Here is a 21,178-nt window from a genome sequence, read left to right on the forward strand (position 1 = left end):
GAGGAGGAGGGCTGCCACTTACAGCACCGTGCTCGGGACTGCTCCTCCCCTGCAGGGCCCTCGGCCACACCGCCTGCCCCAGAGCCAGCCAGCTACGGACTGGCCCACTACAAAAAATGCCATACACACCTTCCTCCTTCACTTGCGGGTGTTTAGGGCAGCATTTGAGAAGTGCCAGTTTACATTTTAATGCATGAATTTATATTCTATATTCAGCTGCCACCTTTAAAAATTGGAAAAGTAAAATCCATATTTCATTTCTTTCAGTTTTTCTTTATTAAGTGCATACAGGTGCACTGGGCGAAATTAACCCATTTGCATTGAGAATTAGCGACCGGACCCCTGGCACGCTTTTCTCCTGGGGCGTCTGTTTCTAAATGATTTCAATAAGCTCTGCAATGCATCACCTCCCAGAGACACGCTGCCTCACAAAGGAATTTGCTGTTAGTTCTAGAACCCCACAACCACAGCAGCCATCCCGCCCACTCCCACGGCAGGATGTGTGAGTGTAAACTCACGCTAACTCTGGCGTGCTCTGGTCTGGCGCCAGTGGCTGCCATGTAGCGCTTGCCTCACAGAAATTACTGATGTTCAGCTTCCTCGCTGAGCCACCTACAATTCAACTGTGAATTAAATTACCCTATTAAACTCCATGGTGCTCTCTTACCCCCACTTCAAGAGGAAGGTGTGTGTGGTAAGGCAGGCCCTGCAGCCCTGGGACCTTTCTGTCCCAAAGCTCCCTGTAAATGCCAGGCCAGCCTGGTCTACACAAGTGAATTCAAGGCTAGCCTGGACTATAAAGAAAGATCTTGTCTCGAAAAGAAAAAAAATTACCCACTCCATTATTTACAGAAAAAGAAAAAAAGCAATCCTAAAATTTGCATGGAATCAGAAAAGCCCAGGACAGCCAAAGCAACACTGGGCAACGAGACCAAAGCTGGAGAGAGTGCAACTGCAGATTTTAAGCTATACAACAAAGCTATAATCACAAAAACAGCATGGCCCTGGTACAAAAGGAGACATGTGACTCATGGAATAGAACAGACAAGATGTAACTCATGTACTGACAGTCACCTGAGTCTAGACAAACGGGCCACAGATACTTGCTGGAGAAAAGACAGCCCCTTTACCAAATGGCGCCAAGAAACCTGGCCACACAACCACTTGAGAGAGACTGAAACTAGATCTCTGTCTATCACCATCTACTGAAACAAATCAAAATGAACCATAAAAAACTAGAAACTTTGAAACTGCCAAAAGATAACCCAGGGGAACACTTGAAATCACAGGCAAAATGTCCTGGAGAGAACTCCGCCAGCTCAGGCGTTCCACCAAGAATCAGCAAACGGCTCACTCACACCAGCGAGCTCTGGCGCGCAGGGGCAGCGAGCAGCAGACTGAAGAGGCAGCCTGCAGAATGCGGGAAAGCTCTGCCCCCACTCCCGACAGCGAACCGCTGCCGAGAATGCACAAGGCCCCGGAAGCCCCAACACACAAATGGCCCCCTCAAGCACGGGCACACGAGCTGAACAGACTTTCCTCAAGACAGCAGGTGCAGGACGGCTACACATGCAAGCCAGGCCTGGCCCAGGCGACAGCCCGTCTCAAGAAAGAAAAGCAGAATTGGGCCATCAGTGTGAGGGTCAAGGTGCAACGTCTGGTACCCCAAAACTGAGCACAAAAGGCCAAAAATTACATGAAGAAATGTTTAACATGTTTAGCCATCAAGGAAATGGAAACCAGGGCTACTGTGAGACTCCATCATCCCAAGGCAAACAGCTGGGGTGGCTTCTAAGGGGCGGCCACCTTGCTCCACCCAACTGAACCGAACTAGCATGGTGCTGGCTGTGGGAGGCCCGCCTGAGGGCTGCTGCCAGCAGCACGAGAGGCAGAACTGGGGAGGCTGTTGAATGCTGGTGTGGAAGTTGTCTGGAGAAACTGCTGGAGCTGCTGGTTCTCCTGGACTGTGCTGCTGGGGGACCTCATCATGCTGGCTTTCCGGGTGAACTTGGCTGTTCTTGTTGGAGGAAGAGCTCGGGACCTCACTGTCACTGAGGATAGCTAAGGTTCATTTTGGGGGAGCTCTGGTGCTTACCTTGAGCATCTCTTCCTGGATCTGGAGGGGAAGATAGTGCAGTGCTCAGCCTCACGGAGAAGCCTGTCGCATTGGCTTTCCTGATGGGGAGGCAGCTCTCCTCATCGCTAGAGGAGCTCAGGACCTCGTTACCACTGAGGATGGCTGAGGTACTTTGGGGGAGCTCTGGTGCTAACCTTGAGCATCGCTTCCTGGCTCCAGCCCAGATCCCTCAGCCTGCTGGCCCAGATCCTTCATCCCACTGGCACAGACTTCGTAGCTTCCGCCACTGACCTTGGGCCTTCCCAGCACAGATATGTAAATTCTCTTTTAAAAATGTATTTGGTACAGGGACTCACTACGCAGCTTGACTTGTAGTGATCCTCCTGTTTTCAGCCCTGGGATTACAAGTGTGCGCCACCAAGGCTGGACTCAGTCACTGGCTCAGCACACCTGGGGGCGGGGCTGGTGCAGCATGTGGTGCCAGGGATTGAACCTGGTCCCTGTACTTGCCTAGGCAGGTCCTTAGTCTGCTGAGCGATCTTGTTGGCCCTTCCAGCACAGATCTGTGAAGCAGACCTGCACGAGACACGGTCATGGGCTCCAGGCCTCCAGGCGGGCTAGTAAGAGGCGCTGCTACGAGCTCCAGGCTTTCAGCTGGACTCATGCAGGATATCAGGATCCAGGCCCTCAGCTGGAGTCTTTAGTGTGTGAGCAGATTTTGTGCACTTCTTGTATATGATTCTTGGGTGATTCCTTATAAAATATTATAAAATGTGTCCATGGTATATTGCAAAAGCCCCAGACCATGGCATGGCAAACGGCTAGCGCTGGGAACCCCCCGAGGCAGGGCCATAAAGGCCCTCTAGTACACCGTTGGCGGGATGTGCTCTAGCAGAACTGGAAACCAAACCGACATCAGTGTGTGTGCTGGTGCCACGAGTTCTAGGGCGTAAGATTCTGTCCCTTAAGTTTGCTTCTGTAAATGTTGTCATAGTTACCTCACCAGATACCACCCCACACTTTTCATAAGACCACTTGATCCCTACATAAAATGTCACAGCTTTGTTCCTTTGACACAAGCTAAGCCCACACCTTGCACGAGCATTTCTGCAGCTGCACTAGATTATATCAGAGAAAACCTCATCATCCCCCAGATGTGGAGACCCAGAACTAGACTCGGACCTAGAACCTTATATTCAATATAAGCCAGGACTGATCTCGCTCTCCTTCCTTTCCCCCTCCCTCTCCCCTCCCCTTCTCTCTGTCCTTTTGTCCCTCCATCCCTCCCCTTCCCTCTTTCTTTCTCTCTCCTGAGACAGGGACTCATTCTGCAGTTCAGGGTGGACTTGAACTCACTATGCAACCAAGGTTGGCTTTAAATTTAAGACAATCTTCCTGCCTCAGCCTGCTGAGTGCCAGGACCATACTGATTTTTTCCCCTCTTTTAGTCCCCCTTAATTGAAGCAAACCTTGACTTGCTGAACACAATGTCACCCACACCTATTACTCATGCAAACAGCCCTCACCCTCCCCACAGCCAAGGACAGAAGCAGCCATGCCCTGCAGCCTGGCAGCACAGAGGAGCTGCCTGCCCTCTCCAGGGCTAGGCCAGAGACCTGCCTGCTTCGCCTCTGAGCTGTCACCGCTGACCTCTGTCCCCGCTTTGTGGCAAGGGTGTCCAGAGTCTGGGCTTCTTCCCACTGGATCAGAACTGTCCACGGGGTGGGCCTACTTTGGGCATCTGCTGCTCCCGTGCAGCCTCTGCCCCGTTTTCGCCAAGTCTCACCCATTTCCTTCCAGGTCACCAACGCTGATGCCTGTGGGCCCGAGCCTGGCCTGTGCTCCCGCACCTCTGGGGCACGCTGCGCCAAGTGGAAGCTGAAACCTCCCGGAAAGGGCACTAACCCACTCTCGGTGCGCCAGCTTCCTCCCCAGGAAGTACAGGGGCTGACATGTGGCCTCACCTTCATGAAGCGAGTGCTGGGGTCGAAACCCTGCCTCACTGAAATATCTACCTGTGTGAACGAGGGCCCTGGTTTTCGGATAAAGTAGAAACTTAGTGTTTCTGGGCCAAAGGTCCTGAAAGTTGTTTTGATTCTAATTCTGAAGAAAATTAAAATCAACCAATACTCAGAGGCTCAAGAAATCCCAAAGGCGCTCCTCCTACCCAGCCGCGCTGCCCTCCGCACTCACCAGCAGGATGAGCCAGCCAGCGAGGGCCGCCAGGGGCTTGCCCAGCAGCAGCAGGTCTTCAGCCACCTGTGTGTCCCCTCCCGAGCCAGACTTCTGTGCCTGTGACAAGAAGAGAGAAAGGGACTTGGGGATAAGTGGTTGGGCTGTGGGGGGCCAGCAGAGGGCAGGGGAGGAAGCAGAGCCAGGGGCCAGGGAGCAGGGTGAGGGGCCTGGACACGACAGGCGGCAGCATGGCCGACCGGGGCAGGCCATGCTGGGGGAGCTGCCAGGCCAGCACGGCCCCTTCCCAGCCACCCTGCAGCACTGGGAGCTGCGACCTCTGGGTGCTTGGGAGCTAAGTCATATGCCTACAGCCCCAGGGTAACGTGTGACCATGCCAGGCTATCCGACCAGACGCAATCTCTGAGTGTCTGCTCGAAGCCACTACATGAACAGGTTCCAGATGTGCATCCCCTTTCCAGGCATAGTGGCTGATGCTGTGGGGAGACAGGAATGGGGAGGGGAGGAGTGACACCACATTCCCAGGAATCACAGCAATGCCACCCCCCTACAGATGGGAAGCTTTACACTCAAACACTGCAGTGCAGCAGGATGTGCATGCGTCCTGCACTCTCCTCTCCAAGTCCCCCTTCAGATAAGGACTGCCCGACGGACTGAGCAGGCGCAGCCTGGGGTGCTCAGGAGGGGCCCAGGGCCATTGCCACTGCTTTCTGAGGCTCAGACGGACCTGGCTGAACCCTGTCCCAGGCACCCCAAGTCTGGCTCAGGAGAGCAGAGGCATCATCAGTCAGCACCTGGCTCCCCATAGGTGGGGGACCAGGTGCGGCCCCGTCCCGCAGGCCTGCGCCTCTGCGCCCTGGATGTGGCTCCCAGCCTCCTTGGAAGGCCCAGCCCGGGGAGGGGCTTTTCACACCCGACAGAGTGGCCAGAACAGACCACCTCCTCTCTGGCCCTCCAGAGCAGGCAAGCCTGGGGGCTCTCTCACCAAGTCGTGGGGGCCCAAGTCCACAAGGTCTCCTAGAGTTGTCACTCACTGTCACCTCATCCCCAGCCGAGGCTCCGCCAGAGGAGTGTGGCATGGCACAGGTGAGGCAGCGTCAAGAAGGCGGAAGGCATCAGAGATCCACTCTGCATGGAACGTCGGCCAGCCACAGTACTCGCAGTGTGGCAAAAGGACTTCAGGAAGCACTCAGCGGGGTGAGCCTGGCTGCGCCCCTCCCAGCCTCCCCTTGTGTGCAGGTTCCCTGGGCCCACATGCTAGCTCTGTGCCCACCGGGCGCACCCTGCCCGGGGCGCCTGTCCGCAGGAGTTACAGCCCCACCCCTCACCTGCCTCAGCCTCCTTTCCCCTTTCATTCCACCCAGGCTGGAAACACAGATTGGTGGCACCCCCACCCAGGGGCCTTCATTACCCACACCGTGCGCGCAGCATCGCACCCCTAATCCACACACGTGTCCTACCCCAGCCTCCTCTGAAAGTCCCCCTCTGCCCACATGGGGAACTGGGGGGATCGTGAGCTATAAGGCACCCCAGCAAGGCAGGACCACAAAGGAACCAGCCTGGGTAATGGAAGGAGGCACTGAAGGTAGAGGCCACAGTGCCAGCCACGGAAGGGCTCCCAGTGTGCACAGATAAGTGTGGCAGGGACACTTAGTCTCTGGACACCAATGCACCCGCCCACCAGTAGCGGCTGAGCTGTCCTACTAAGCAGGGTAGCAGGCTGAGCTCCCCGAAGCACCCCAGGGATGGTGGGCAGGGCCCAGCCCGAGGCTCTGCGGTCGGAACCTGTATGCCCTCCCTGAGAAGCCCCCGCTCCACTCCGCAGCGCCCTCCGTAGGTGTGCACCACATCTTTAGATCTGTAACAAGAGGACTGGCTGCTCTTTCTGTACACCGACTGTAAGGTCCCTGGAGCTGACACCCCGTTCTCTCGGAAGCTCTGCGGACAATGCAGGCTCCTAGTCCCAGGTGCACAGTAAAGCAATCAGCCAATTGCCCGCAGGCCTGTCTGGAGCCCCATGGCCACAGATAGACTAGGGTCTTGCTTCCCGCCAGGCCCTGGGAGTGAGGACGGCAGAGCCCACAGGAAGCTTCAGATGAGGCGGCGAGCACCTCCGTCCTCGCTGTCTGAGATATGAGACAAGTTCTGGCGGACCTTCTGGCTGAGCAAGACGCGACGAGGTGGCAAGCACCTCCGTCCTCACTGTCTGAGATACGAGACAAGTTCTGGCAGACCTTCTGGGCTGTGTCAGATGTGTCCCATGTGTGGCTCACTACACATGGCTCAGCCCTACTGTGCTGTTCTCCTATCTGCCTTGCAGGTGACAAAGACTGTGTGACAGGTGAGGCCTCTCACCCAGGCCAAGCCAGGGAAGCCACACAGTGGCCAGGACCTCAGCAGACAGATCCCAGTGGCAAGTGCCGGTGTCCATACCAGTGCTCCAGCACATGACCTGTCTCTGTCACCATCTTCCACGCATGACCCACGGATACCAGGACTCCATCCTGAGTGGGGAGCAGGGCTGTCGCTGAGCTCCTCCACCTCCCCCACACCCAGCATGCAGACCAGCCTGCGCCGCTCCCATCCTGGGGAAAGGCAGCACCTTAGAAACCTCCCACTGCTCTCAGCTCATGGCCCGCAGCCTCCCAGACTCCCGCGACAAGGAAGTGCCCATGGAGGTGTGGCGCCGAGCGCATTAGGCGCGTGCTGTAGAGTGCGGGGCTCGGTGCACGGCTGTGCGGACGCGCACTCTGCCCTGCCCTCAGCCATCTTTGCTAGCTCCTATCTCCCGGACACAGGGGCCACGGAGATCAGAGTTGGTGGCTGTGGCCAGGGCCAGGGCAAGACAGGCAGGCCACAGGGAGGAGTCAAAAAAGGGCAGCAGGAAATGAGCATGGCATCCAGTGACACGAAGCAAAGCAGTGGTCTGCTGACACAACCACAAATTGAAAAAGAAAAATTAAGTGTTTTCTATTCGGGAATTATGTTTGAAATACCCCCGAGTATCTGCCTAATCACTTATAACAAAAGAGGGTTTCTATTGTTTGGGCGGGTTTTTTTATTTTTAATAACTTCTGATACAGCTTTTTAGTCCAAAGCCTACAAGACATAATCTTCTACAGCCTTACCAGAAGGCACCTCAGGACAGCAACTATCATCTATATCTTAAAGAATTCCACAAAGCGGCCATGGTAGAAACTGAAACAAGACACAACGCTCATTGAAGGGAGACTCCCCAGAGAAAAGGCGGAGACATATGTACCTCAGGGTTCGGAGGTATTTAACAAGGCGGTGCTACTGACCAGAAGCGTCCGTGGGCAAAAGACGGCCAGGAAACGCATTATTAATCCAGCAGGTCTGCAGTGTGCAGTACCCACGTGGCAGCAAACTGGAATATAAGCTGAAAGGATCGGGCATTGGGAGCCTTGCCGGGCAAGCGGCTGCAGGGCTGGCAGTCCAGTGGGTACCAGGTGCCATGTACCTTTATAAGGGCTGCAGAGACTGAGCCAGGGCATGGAGCTCACTCTCAGCCCTGCTACTGCGATCCTTGGCAAGGATCAATGCAGCGCCCCATGAGCCCCTCTGCGGCCGGACGTGCCCCGCTGATACACGTCCCTGCAGCGTACCAGGATGCTAAGCGTGCCCTCGCCCTGGCTAAGCCACTGAGAGTGGAGCGAAAAGCAAGTGCAGCAGGCATCGAGGCGCTGAGCACAAGAGTGCACAACAAGCCCGTCTCCTTCTTCAGTGCAGGGAAGGAAGTGCAGACTGAGCTGTGGCCAGGCCAGCTGCCCTCGCCACGGAGCAGGCTGTGCACTCAAAAGCCTCGCACAATCCCAGGGGAGAGGCAGAGGGGCGGCGAGCAGGTGGGCAGGCGACGTGGCCCATGTGTGCGTGCGTGTGTGCGTGCGTGTGTGTTGGTGTGTCTGCCAGCATATAAGCACATGCACGTGCACTCACCTCGCTGAGCCATAAGTCTGCCCTGCTTGGTCACCCTTGGCGCCCCTCAGGCTGGCAAGCTGCCCACCAGAGCCCGGAGCTTTCGCTCGGGGGCCTCCCTGCTTTGGCTCAGACTCGGTGACTGCAGCCCCTGCTCCTGATGCCAGTCACCAGGACGCTTAGCACACTGCCGGTGCGGAGTGCGCATTCTTGCAAAAGCAGCAGAGGTGCGTTGGGGATGCCTGGAGGATGACGGGACCATGACCCGGGAGCCCCTCACCTGCAGGGCCAGCCGCACGACCCGGGACATGTAGGTCAGCATGCCGTGCAGAACGTCCAGCAGCGAGAACAACAGCGTGGCGGCCACCTCGGCGGTGCTGTGCTTACCGCGCTCGTCCAAGCACAGCGTGGCAGCAGCAGTGAACAGGCCGCAGACGTGAGGCACAAGTCCTGGGGGGAGGGGAGAGCAGAGCAGGAACGGTCATTACAGCTCTATGCATCCCGGGGGCGGGCGGGCGGGCGGGGCGGGCGGGCGGGCGGGGCAGCTGCACTCCGCGCTGCGGCGGCTCTGCACCCGGCTGCGCTCGGGCTGCTGTCACTCTCAAAGGCGGATTCATGTGCAGCCTTCCAGCTGCATGCTCAGGATCTGCTCAGGAACCGACGGGCTGGGCGTGGCAGGAAGAAGGGTCCCACACCCTGCCGACGTGGGGCTCCAATCATGCTTGGAGAGAAAGGATCGGTGGGCAGGCACCCCAGGTTCAAGGACACGCTGCTGGAGGAACCGGGAGGTACAGAAGCCAAGTGTGCCCTGACCCCTCCAGGAAGGCAGTGCTCCTCCCTCTGCCACCGACTTCAAAGACTGTGGTCCCCAAGTCTGGCGTCGCGTGGGTCTAAATGTGAGTCGCTTCTAGAGGATGATGCAGTAGGATGATCTCTCTAATGCATTTCAGCAACAGAAGATTATGATTTTTAAGAAATTTAGAATTTGCCAGCTCCTATCATGTTATCTGAAAACTCACATTAATAGTGCGTTTGATCTTCACCAACTTCTAGTCCACACACACACGTTTTGGGGGCACTGCTGTTTACTTTTCATTTCACAGTGTCACAGTTACTACTATTTGGCGCAGGCCTCTGAACGTGCCAGATGAATCAGCTCTAAACACGATGAACGTGATGATGTCCTAGGCTTACACGACGCGCGGGATCCTAGGCACCAGAGCAGCCAAAATCCAAACAGTGCGCACGGGGTGCTCTGTTCTGCGGGGCCTGCACCCCTTCATCCTGGCCCAGCCAGGGGCAGGTGGGGCGCATGCACTGCTCTGGGGTGCTGCTTCTTCCACAGTGTACCCCACTGCTTCCACCAAACCAACCTCGCTCTCCCAACCGGGCAGGATATTCTTCTGACTACAGAAGTAACTGAGTTTGCTGCAGAAGGTAGACATGGAAGGAAGTTAGAGGGACTGTTCAAAGCGTCACTTCTTGTAGAAAAAACCAGTACAAGTGACATAACTGCCACTTAAAAAATCTGAGTCAAGGATGAAGATAAATATACTTGAGAAAGGGCAAGTTTGTCATTGTCAAAGTTTCAATATCAAACAGCAAGGCCTAAGAGCACACACACATCAAGGACACGCAGTACAGGAAAGCGACCGTCCTGCAGGCACAGCACGCCCCAGCCCCTGTCCTCTGGGGACAACGCATCACTTGTGTGTGCGTCGAGGACTGGCATGCGGGCTTCATGGCTGTGACAGGGCACAGAGCTGGGAAACATGGTCCTTGTAAGCTGGCGAGGCCTCCCCCACAGCCCCTGAGGGCTGTGCAGACCCGACGTCCCGCAGGTGGCCAAGGAAGCAGATACAGTGCTGGTGACGGCAGTTCTGGGGACTGAGCAGAACTCAGCCCGTCTGAAAGCCTGACCCAGAGTAAGCAGTGGCAGCCAGCAATGCTTCCCGTGACCCTCACCTGGCCTTGGAGGCGCAACGGCTGCAGACAAAGCCCTGCTGGCGTGGGAAGTCATCCCTACCCGCCAGGTGAGAAGTGGCAACAGGTGCCAGAGCCTGGCTGCACTCGGGTCCCCCAGACCCAGGGGACATGCATGGATGACAGGAGTGGTGAAGCATCGGGCACTACACGCCCCACCAGGAAAGCACTCTGCTGGGCCTGTGCCGCAGGTTCACGTGTGCCTCAGAGCCGCAGTGATCACTTCAGGACCAAGTGTACGTATTTCTGGTCTAAACTGCAAGACAGATCAGGAAAAGCACACTCCTCTACCCTTTCTGAGAACTGCAATGAAATGGGGAGATTATTTCCGCATCAGACCAAAAACTGGGGAAAAAAATGGTTTATTAATAAAGCTGGCCACTAGACCCTTCCCGGGTTATAGATCTTAAATGTCCAGCTGGCATCCAATCGGCTTCCCCATCCTTATAGATCAGAAACAGGCCTGGCCTCGTTCTTTGTCTCATCTCTGCTTAAATGCCTTCTTGGTTTCCATGGCAACCATGGAATGCTGTGGTTAACTCAAGAAATCTCACGATTCTTCTTTGTAATTAGTTCTGTTTTATCTCTTATGTTTCCAACTTCTTAACAAGGATGTGGAAGGACTGAAGGAATGGCAGCATTTTAACAAGGGTGGGGAAAGAGTGAAGGAGTGACACCATCTTAACATGGGTAGATTAAAGGCTAAACGAGTTTCTTCTGCTAGAATAAAATTAACCCACTGAGAACTGCCAGTCCCTATGACAGAATTCTATCGATCTTATTTTCTCATGTCTTTTTTCAAAGTATTTCACATCAAACACCACACACCTATTTTTCCTGGAGATTCTTCTATATAGTCTAACAGACATACTTTCTCGGCTACACTGCCATTACCACCTAATGAAATAAAAATATTATATATTAAATATATTAAAATTTTATATAATTTATATATAATATATTTTAATATTTTATATATTTTAAATATATTAAAAATAAAATATATCAACACTGCAGAATGCTGGTACTGAACCAGAAGAAGAAAGGCTCCACACCAAGGAGTCAGAGGCAACTGTCGTCATGCTGGCGAGCTGGTGGGAATCACTTCCAAATCACCAGCCCAGAGTTACCTGAAAATTAAGTTTAAGTACATTTTGCAAGCAGGAAACACAAGGCTGTAGCAGGTTATTACATGATCGGTTACATGAATTAAGTCATGTGTTGTCAAGCAGGTTTGTTGCAGGTTTACTTAAACTGAATTGTTTACCATAAGGCAAGAACATCCTGGGAGGGAAAGAGAAGGGTCTGAATGGAGCACTCAGAGTTAAATGGACCCTTGCCTGGGCCAGTCTGCCCTAGACATGAAGTCCTTGAAGCAAGCTAGAAAAAAGCGTGGTGGTGGTGGCGGTGGCGGTGGCGGTGGCGGTGGTCTGAGACAAGGGCTGCTCCCAGCTATTGGGCTGTGGACTGGGTGAGGGTCCTCGGAGCAAACATGAGAGAAATCACAAGTTCATGGACCGTGGTCTGTCAGAGCCAGAAGAGGCCCCGGAACAGGAGCACCAAGTGAATTTCAACAAGGTCACTCTTTAGAAGAAACAAGTGCTTTCCAACACAAGGGGACACTAAACAGTGGTCCATTCACAGGAGGGGAGAAAAGGGAAATCTTTGGCTGCTACATTCAATGATGCACAAACCTAATTTCAGATAAATCACACATCTACATGTGGAAGCTAAAACTAGAAAGTCCTAGAAGAAATTTAAGATCCTCTATAACTAGGAGGTAGACAACATTCCTTAGGACCTAAGAAGTCCTACTTAGATGTTGATAATCAAAAGCTAAAAATTTTACAAATCAAAAGGCACTATTTGAAAATAAATTGGCAAGCCAAAGACCGGGAGGAAACACTGCACTGAACAAAGAACTTGCACGCACATTACAAATGGTTCCTACCACTCAAGAATAAAATGACAACAAATCCAATTTTTAAAACTGAGTAAATGATTTGAACAATCAATACACAAACGAATTCAACATTATCAGTCAATGCAGAAATGAAAATAGACACTGCAATGAGATGTAACCACACACAAACAGCAATAAACAGCAGCACTGGCCGCTGGTGACGTGGAGAGCCCCATGCTTACACACACCACGGACGACCCACAGCTGGCTCGCTCTCTTGCGTAAGTGCAAGTTGAGCATCCTACTGCCGCTCCTAGGTGTTGTCCACGCAAGATGGAATTCTGTCCACATAAAGCCTCATTAAGCCTGTATCTGCAAGAGCCCCGAACTGAAACTTGAGGCCCGATTACATCTCAGCGAGCAGCGACTGCTACTCGGCAGTACGACTGGACCACCGACTGCTGCAGCAGGCACGCACCTCACCAACACGCCGATAAAACCCATGCACTCTTAGCAGCACGGGAGTATCTGTTTAAAACTCTAAAGAGAACTTGTTTTTGCTGACTGACCTCCGAGAGGTCCACTCTGCTTCTGGGAGTGGAGAGGGACAGCCCTTCCGGGGCAAGGGAGATGCTCTGAGCTAGGATGGGAGTCGGCTGCAGGTGAGGGGCATTTTCAAAACCAACTGAACTATACTGGTAAGACTGGTACATTTCGCTATAACAAATTGCACTTAACACCCTGAAACCCAGAGCTAACAAAAGCATTTGTGGCACAGCAGCACAGTGTCTGAGGCAGCAGTGCAGAGGCGCGTGGGCTGAGGTGGATGCCCGGGATCTGCAGGACAAATGCGGCTGCATGTTGTATGGGCTGAAGTCAGTGCTAAGAGGAAGGGAATCCAAAGAATCCATGCACAGAGGCACGGAAAGTAAGCCCTGGAACCAGGCTGCAGCTCGGGCTGTGGGCAGCAGGCAGGGGACATTTAGACAGGACGGGAAGACCTGGGCAGGGCCCGAGGGCAGTGAAGGCAGCCAGGGCTGGACTGGATGGAATCCACGGCAAAGGTGCTGATCGGACAGAACAGAAGGCCTAACAGGGTGTCTCGGCTGTCAAAGAAAGACTAGAGTCAAAACAAAAAGGGGGCGTCGAGAATGGCCACAGGGACAAAACATCTTCTGTGTTTTCGCAGTTGCTGGCTGGACTTTCTGCACAGGGGTGGTGATGTCCCTGTGGCCATTCTCGATGCCCCCTTTTGTTTTGACTCTAGTCTTTGATAGCCAAGACACCCTGTTAGGACTGCTGTTCTGTCCAATCAGGAACTTAACAAAAAAAGGGGATACAGATGAATGTCCATTTTGTATCTGTGTATTCAAAGTGGTTAGGATAGATATATAGTTGCATTCTCTTAATGAATAGAATGATTTGTTCCAATAGTGTTTGTAAATAGGATCTCAAGTCCGCATCTTGTACAGCAATTAACCACTAGGAAGAATGTATGCAATGTGTTAATTATTGAAACTGTCCTACCAATTTGGTTTGAAACTGTCTCATTGCTATTTGTTTCTCAATAAAATTATGGGGGAAAAAAAAACAATGAGCGGATCACTACAAGTCCGATAGTAGTGAGACTCTGAACACCCTGTAGACCCTTCCCTAAAAAAAAAATAAGTAAATGAATAAATAAGTAAATATTTTTTAAAGAAAAGAAAAAACAGAAGAGCAATCCCAAGCCACCTGCAAGGCCCACAGGCTGAGTAAAGACTGCATAGAAAAAGTAAGAGAAATCACCCCACTCCACAGTGCCCACTTCCTCCACAAGGTGGCCCCAAATAACACAAGCAGGATTCCCTGGGGAGTTTCTACACCAAGGGAGGACCACAGGCGGATGCCCAGCTTCTCTAGCCCTATGGGACACTTCCCAGGACACCTCTTCTCCTGTCACCTCGCGAGGGACACGGGGTCACTGGTATAGCCAGATGAGTGGGGTCAAGCAGAAGCAAAAGCAGGAAGCCGGCGTCATGGTAATAGCAGCAGCAGCAGCCTTAAAGCACCAGCTCGCAGGCCCGCCCGCCCACCCAGACAGAGAGCCGGGTGCTCCTCAGGTCAGGTGTTCTGCCCCGAGAAGCCTCCAGGAGCAGCCACGACCTCCACCAGGCCCAGCACAGGACAGAAAGCAGCACGCAGCGCTGTCAGACACGGAATGGGCTCGCTCTTCATGTCGACAAGTGCACAGTGCTGTGCCCAGCCCAGGCCCTCTGCAGCAGGTGGGCAAACTCAGGGATACATTTCTGCTGAACGTAACAGTCAGCCCCATCCTTTACATCCTAGTGAATCTACCTCGCCTCCTCACCCCTTCTGCAGCCCCTGTCCAAATGCAGAACTCGAACCCAGCCAGAGAAGGTGCTCCAGGCCCAGCCAATGAGAGGCAACTGCAGAGCTCAGCTGGCTCTGAGCAGGCAGCAGGCCCGGCCCACTGTGCACTCAAACTTAGAGCACAGGCAGCACCCAGACACACAGGCAGCTGCAGGTCACTACCCGAGGTCGGCGTGCAGGCATCGCTACCTGACCCACCCAGAATCGCAGCTGAACTGCGCCACCGGGCACACTGCACCCTGGAAGAGGGGCACAAACACCAACAGATAGCAAGGCAAGTGTGTGAGAGGCGTGAGGAACCTGGAAATCGGGAGGTGCTACAGAAACAAACGCGGTCCCAGCAGCGACCCTCGAGGGAGATCTGTAAACCACACGGGAAGTTACATGAACGCAGCCACACGCCACAGGGCATCTGGGGGGGTGACAGCCTGCACATCCAGTGGCGGCTCTGCATGGCCAAGGTGAGGCCCAACAAGTCCACAGCTTGGCGATGCCTCAGCAAGGGCACCACGCACATCTGTGCTCCATCTGCACGGTCAGAGGACGAAAGCACAGCAGTGCAGTGGCCCAGGTCACGTGACACTTGGTCACAACACAGTGACCGTGTTAGTATTCGCCAACCCTTTTGTCCTTATTTCAGAGTGAGCTTCATGTGCTTATATAAAAACAAGCTAAGTGTAAATCAGCCCCAGCAGGGCCCCTGGGACGGACCCGCAAGGCCTTGCTCTGCGGGAGGTGACAGCTCTGCCCCCCTCCGTCCCCAAGAACGTCCTGTGGGGAAAGAGGTGCAGAGGGACGACAGCCATGGTGACAACCTGACCCTGCAGGCCCCGCTAGTGTGATTTCATCTTCATTTTTAATAAAAACAACAAAAAAGTTTTCTTAAATATTTCTAGAGAAAAGCTTATAGAATAAGGAAATAAAAATATTTTTGTCCATCTGAACGTGTTTTAAGCTTTAGTATGACAGAAGAGTCAAAAGTTACAAAAAGTTTTAAAGACTGTAAAATAAAAAGTTATAGTAAGGTGAGGTTAACCTGCCAATGAAGAAGAAGACCTAAAAGCGCTTGGCCCAACGGCGCGCTGCATGCTGTCCTGGGGCTTCACAGTGACACGTCAGCTGTCACGACTCCCGCAGGCAACGCCCGGGCCTGGGGACACCACTTGGGGGAAGATGCCTGTCAGATTCAGCACTGACTGTCTCTCCTGCCATGCTGCCACGGCCCATCTTCTATGTTCAGAGAGGTGCAGATACACGTGTGCCACTGTCATGAGCACCTGGAACATTCACTCTGTGGCACTGTGTGCCACACAGCCAGTGCGCGGCAGGACAGGCGCCCAGCGCGGCCCAAGCACGCCCTACACAGTCTGCACAGCCAAAGAGCCAGGAACACATTCCCAGGACGTGCCCTCACCATGAAGCGATGCAGGGCAGCACACAGATGAAACCGGCGGAGCTTCGAGAACAAGATGCGGGCAAATGAGATTCAGCAAAGAGAGGAAATCCTAAGAGAACACATAGGAACCGAGAGCGAAGAACACAGTGACTGCAGAGCAAACGTCCCAACAGAGGCTGCAGGAGAGGCTAGACTAAGCCTGAAGACAGAGCATTTGAAAGGACCCAATCAGAGACCGAGAGATCTCACGATGCACCCCAGGGATTCAACGAGGACAACAGCGAGAAACAGGGCCAAAGCCACACTCAGGAAACTGCGGCCAGCAACACCGGGGGAGGGCGGGGACGGGGTCAACACCCAGGTAACGAAGGTACCAGCTTTCCGACCAAGTCCAACTCAAGTCAGGGTTGAACAAGAACCAAAGTACTACACCGCCCAAAGCAAAGACAGTCTGAGCAGCCACAGACGCGAAGCAGCAGCAGGAGTCTCAGCGCAGGCACCGGGCGATTCCTCAGTAGAAACCCCGGCAACAGCAGGAGCAGAGTGAGGTTCTGAGAGCTGCAGGGAAAGCAGCCACCAACCAGGAAGACTACCCAGCAAAGCTGTGCTTCCAGAACAGAGATGAAGAACCTGTCCAACAAGAACCGAAGGAACACACCACCCCAGGCCTGACTACAGGAGCTGCTGAGGCGGTTCTTTAAGCTGTCATAAATGGTTCCGACTAACATGAAATATGGAAACGCACACAACTCGGTGGTATAAACAGTACCCAGAAGAGGCTCCAGTCACGGGCGCCATCATGTGTGGCCAGCTGACCTTTGGCACAGACGCCAAGACACCTCAGAGAGATGGCAGCCTCCTCCACAAACGGCGACACACAGAAGAATGAAATAGGGCCGTCATCTCAGCCCATCTACAGAAAGTAACTGAAGAGGGACCAAAGACTTAAATGCAAAACAGAAGAAAACACGAGCAGAAAGTGACCTGGCCTTGCCCTGGCCAATGACTTTACAAATTTGATTCCAAAAGCACAGGCAACAAAAATAACACACTGACAAGTGGTGTGACATCCAAACGAAAAGGATGCAGCTGGGTGAGGTGACACACACCTCTAATCCCAGCACTTGGGAGGCTGACGCAGGAGAACTTCTGTGGAGGACAGCCTGGGCTACGCAGTGCATTCAAGGCCAGCCTGAACTACATAGTGAGACTCAATCTCAAAAAAGAAAGAAAATGTTCTAAACAAAACACTGAATGAACACAGTGATATAAGCAAGATACTATATGATAAAAGGTTGATATCAAAGTAAGGGCAACTCAAATAACATAGAAAGAAAAGAAATAATTTAAAGGTGGGCAAAGGGGCTGGGGAGAGATAGCTCCATGGTCTAAGTGCCTGGCCAATACCGAATGCTGTGCCAGCCATTGAAACTGGGAGTGGAGGCACACACCGGTAATCCCAGTGCTGGGGAGGCTGAGACAGGAGGATCACTGTAAATCTGAGCTGCACAGGGAAACTAAGTTAATTAATTAATTAAATATATAGATGTAGATAAATATGGCAAGGGATTTGTGTAGATACTTCTCAAAAGACATGCAAGTGCCTGGGGCTGGGAGATAGCTCAGCAGTCTAAGTGCTTGTCTGCCAAGCTCAAGGATGTGGGTTCAATCCCAGTACTGCATGCCATGTGCTCCCGGAACCCGGGGGGTGCTGTACTGGCCACTGAAACTGGGCATGGTGGCACATCCCTGCAATCTCAGCGCTGGGGAGGCTGAACCAGGAGGATCACTATGAGTCTGAGCTGCATAGCAAGACCCTGTACCAAATAAATAAAAGATTAAAAAAAAAAAAAGACAAATGTCCAATTGGCAAATGAAAATGAATTTAACATCATGAATCATTAGTGAAATGCAAATGAAAATCTCACACGTGTCAGACAGCTGTATCAGAGGACAGGCGAGTGCTGGGAAGGATGCAGGAGAGGGAGTCTTGGTGGGAAGAGGCTAGGACCGCCATTCAGGGAAACCTGAGTCCTCAAAACAGAATAGAATCATCAAGTGACCAAGCAGTGCCATGGCCCGGTATCTGCCTGAATTACGGAGGTCACTGGGCAGAGGTATCTGCATTCCCAGGGTGAGCGCGGCACTGTGACCACAGCCAAGCGCCGACGGAGCCCATGCTTCTCCTGTGGGTGAGTACGCCAGAACGCAGTAGACCACTGTCCAGTCACTAGGGACACACTGTGTCCTTGCAGCAGTGAGTACAGAGCTGGGAAACACCGTGCACTCAAAATGAGCTGGGCAGGTGCAGGACGGTGCACCATGGACTCTCACTGATAGGTGGTGTTGCAAACAGCTGAACTGGAGACAGAGAGAATGCAGCAGAGGTGCGGGGGCAGAAGGGTGGCTGGGCCGGGAGGGCACAGCCACAGGAAAGGGCCCCAGCCGCTTGTCCGCGGGAACGAGATCTTTTCTGGAGATGCCCTGCACAGCACGGGGAATACAGTGGTAATAATGTACGCTTCAGATCACCAGGAGTCCCCTGCAAATGGTCTCCGAACAACAAGCAATGGAGGTGACGTTAGCTAGCTTGGCTATCCACATGTACCCCAAATCGTGACATCACCGTATCTCCCATAAATACATGCCACAATTTGTCCACTTACAAGTGAAGCGTTTTCAAGTTTGTCCGTTATACGGTGTTCGATGTTGAGACAGTCTCACTATGCACTTCAGGCTGGCTTCAAACTTACCACGTAGCCCAGGCTGGATCAAACTTGCAGCAATCCTCCTGTCTCAGCCTCTTGAGTGCTGGAATTACAGCTCAAATTTGTTTTGAAAGTATGTCCACTAGACAAATTCCAAGCCTGAAGTCCTTGATCTGGTGATTTCCAGGCCACTGGCAGGCAGGCCCGGTGGAATGAGCCAGGGGCAGCACACCGCCCGCTGCCAGCCCCTCCTGCCCACGGCCACATGGCTGGGCAGACTCGCTCCCCTCCCCGCACGCAGCCAGGAGGGAAGTTGGGAAGCACAGCTGGAAAGAGAGGGGGCCCAACTACAGGTGCACACAAGGCTAGTGCACCTGTGGGCCACAGGCCCTGGGGAGGGAGGGACCCCAGCACGTGGGGAAGGAGGGAGCGGAGGACGAAGGGCACCCCCGAGCTGAAGGAGAAGGCGCAAGCAGGAAGTGGGTTCGGGGGGAGTCAGTGCTCCCTCCTCTCACCGCAGACAAGTCACCTCCCAGGGAAGGCGCCCTGAAGTTCAGGGCTCGGAGCTGTCTTCTGCAGGAGGAAGCTTCCCAAGGCACGAAGGGCCCCTGAGGGGGATGAGACTCCTTCCTGCTCCGTGCTCACTAGGAAGGCATGGCTCTGGCCGGCCAGGGCTCCCCGGGGAATGCTGGCTCCCCACTCTCTGATGCTCCCTTGCCCTCCCGTGGTCCTGACCCGCTGGAGGGCAGCACTGCGGTTAGGTCGGCTGTCCCTCAGACCCTGCTCACGCAGCCCCCCACCTGGTCCAGCACCGGCCCCTTTCCTCTGGTAGCACACAGCTCTGGGGGCTCAGATGACACCCCAAGGGCACCCAGGTGACATGCACGGCTGAGTGAAAGTGGCGACAGGGTGCAGAGACATCTGCAGCATGCAGCCAAGCAGGCCTCGGAAGGAAGAGCGGCTGTTACACACCCACAGTAAGAAAGCAGGGCACCCCTAGTCAGGGACCCATGCTTCTGCGCCAGCAAGCCAGAAAAGGAAGAGCAGAACCACCAAGCCCGAGCCCGAGGAAGGGATTGCCCAGGAGCAGGCATCAAGAGCTGTGTGGAGCATGCAAGCCCACCCCGTGCACCTGCCTGAAGGGCAGCACAAGTGTGAAGTCTGAACACAAGGCAAGCGCAGGGGTCAGCCGTGGCCAGCGCAGCTTCCAGACTCTCGCGGGAGCAACGTGGCTGAAAGCAGCCCCCTGTGGACTGGCATGACAGAAAGGGGTTCTGGGCTTACCTGCCCATCACGCCCTGAGACACTATGCCAAGGCACAGGGCGCCAGCTGCACCTCCCTGTTGAGCGTGGCCACCCCAGCTCCTTGACCCTCCACCCCAAGGGCTCCAGCAGACAGCAAAACTCATCAAGTCAAAGAGCACAAGAATTACTCTGCATTCATCATAACAAACTCTGGAGGAGATCCACGAATTACTTTGTATCTAGTACAAGCAAATCCCCCAGGACCATCCCACAAGTTGTGCTCAGCGGTTCATGCTCCGGTGCGTTAATGCGCGAGCAGTCCCCAGCCTGGTCACCGTGTCCTCGTCGTGTCAGCACTTTCTCAAAGCCCACTGGAAGAGAGCTGACGCCAGCGCACACTATAAACGTCTACGTTTCTGAAAACACTTCATGTCTTTATCTTTAATGACTCGCTACAACGCTCTCAATTCACATGTACACTTGGGAACTAGAAGTTTCCTTCTGAACCCGTGACCTCAGTCTCAGAGTCTGTACGGAAGTAGGAAGATGTTATTATGGTTTGTGTCTAGTTGTCCCCCCAAAGTCTCATGTAAGTTATAGGGCAGATGCAGCTGGAGGAGCAACATGTAGCATGAGGGGCGGGGCCAGAGGGGCGGGGCCAGAGGGGCGAGCCGGCGCCCAAGAGGCGGGGCCAGGGACTGGGGCGGGGCCTGAGGACCTGGGCGGGGCCGTGGGCGGGGCCAGATCACAGGGCGGGGCCTGAGGACCTGGGCGGGGCCCGAGGGCGAGGCCAGAGAGGCGCCACCCATTCGACAGGCTAGCCTGTGCTTTCTCAGAGGTGTGGGCAGGGTCATCCTGGACAGGGCAGCGCCCCAGCCTCTCCTTCAGTGTCTTGAAACCTCCAGGCACTGTGAGCTAAATAAACCTTTCCTTCCCTCATTTTAAGTGTCAGGTATTTGTCCCAGCAACAAGAAAACAGGAGACTGACCCAAGCAAGCTGCTGCCTAGATGTGGCCAGTCATCCTTACCAGAGCCCTCAGCCACCATGCCTCTGACAAGCATTCTGAGCTGGACCAGGTGATGGACCGACCAGGTGCTTACAGAACTCAATACCATGGCCCAAGGGATGCTATGTTCAGCCCACTGTTTTGGGGGCCAAGCCTGTAAATACGCTCGATTTTGGCTGGTCAGCCTCGGAAGAAATGAGTCACCCACACCCATTTGATCAGCCCACACACAGCATGTGACCCTGGGCACCTGGAGCAGACACCTGGGCCAGCTGGGCCACAGAGGGTTCACTCACCGCCTGTGGGGGCCAGCTCTGCACCACCAGGCCCTGTGAGAGGCACCACCGAAGACCACTA

General features: G+C 54.0%; 1 protein-coding gene across 8 annotated transcripts in view; it reads right to left on the reverse strand.

The window, feature by feature from the left end:
- Ulk4 (unc-51 like kinase 4) overlaps window positions 1-21,178 on the reverse strand; it is a 380,871-nt gene that overhangs the window by 113,391 nt on the left and 246,302 nt on the right. For 5 of the 8 annotated variants that reach the window (XM_023700793.1, XM_023700796.1, XM_023700795.1 and 2 more), the window contains 2 exons: window positions 8,487-8,656; window positions 4,271-4,369 (listed from right to left, as the gene is read on the reverse strand). In XM_023700793.1, the coding sequence (XP_023556561.1) occupies window positions 4,271-4,369; window positions 8,487-8,656 (269 nt within the window). Of the gene's footprint in view, window positions 1-4,270; window positions 4,370-7,387; window positions 7,671-8,486; window positions 8,657-21,178 lie in introns of those variants that run through there. The other 3 variants (XM_023700798.1, XM_023700797.1, XM_023700799.1) reach the window with 3 other exon arrangements.

The sequence above is a fragment of the Octodon degus genome, unplaced genomic scaffold, assembly GCF_000260255.1.
Source record: "Octodon degus isolate 3935 unplaced genomic scaffold, OctDeg1.0 scaffold00126, whole genome shotgun sequence".
In the NCBI taxonomy this organism is placed as follows: domain Eukaryota; kingdom Metazoa; phylum Chordata; class Mammalia; order Rodentia; family Octodontidae; genus Octodon; species Octodon degus.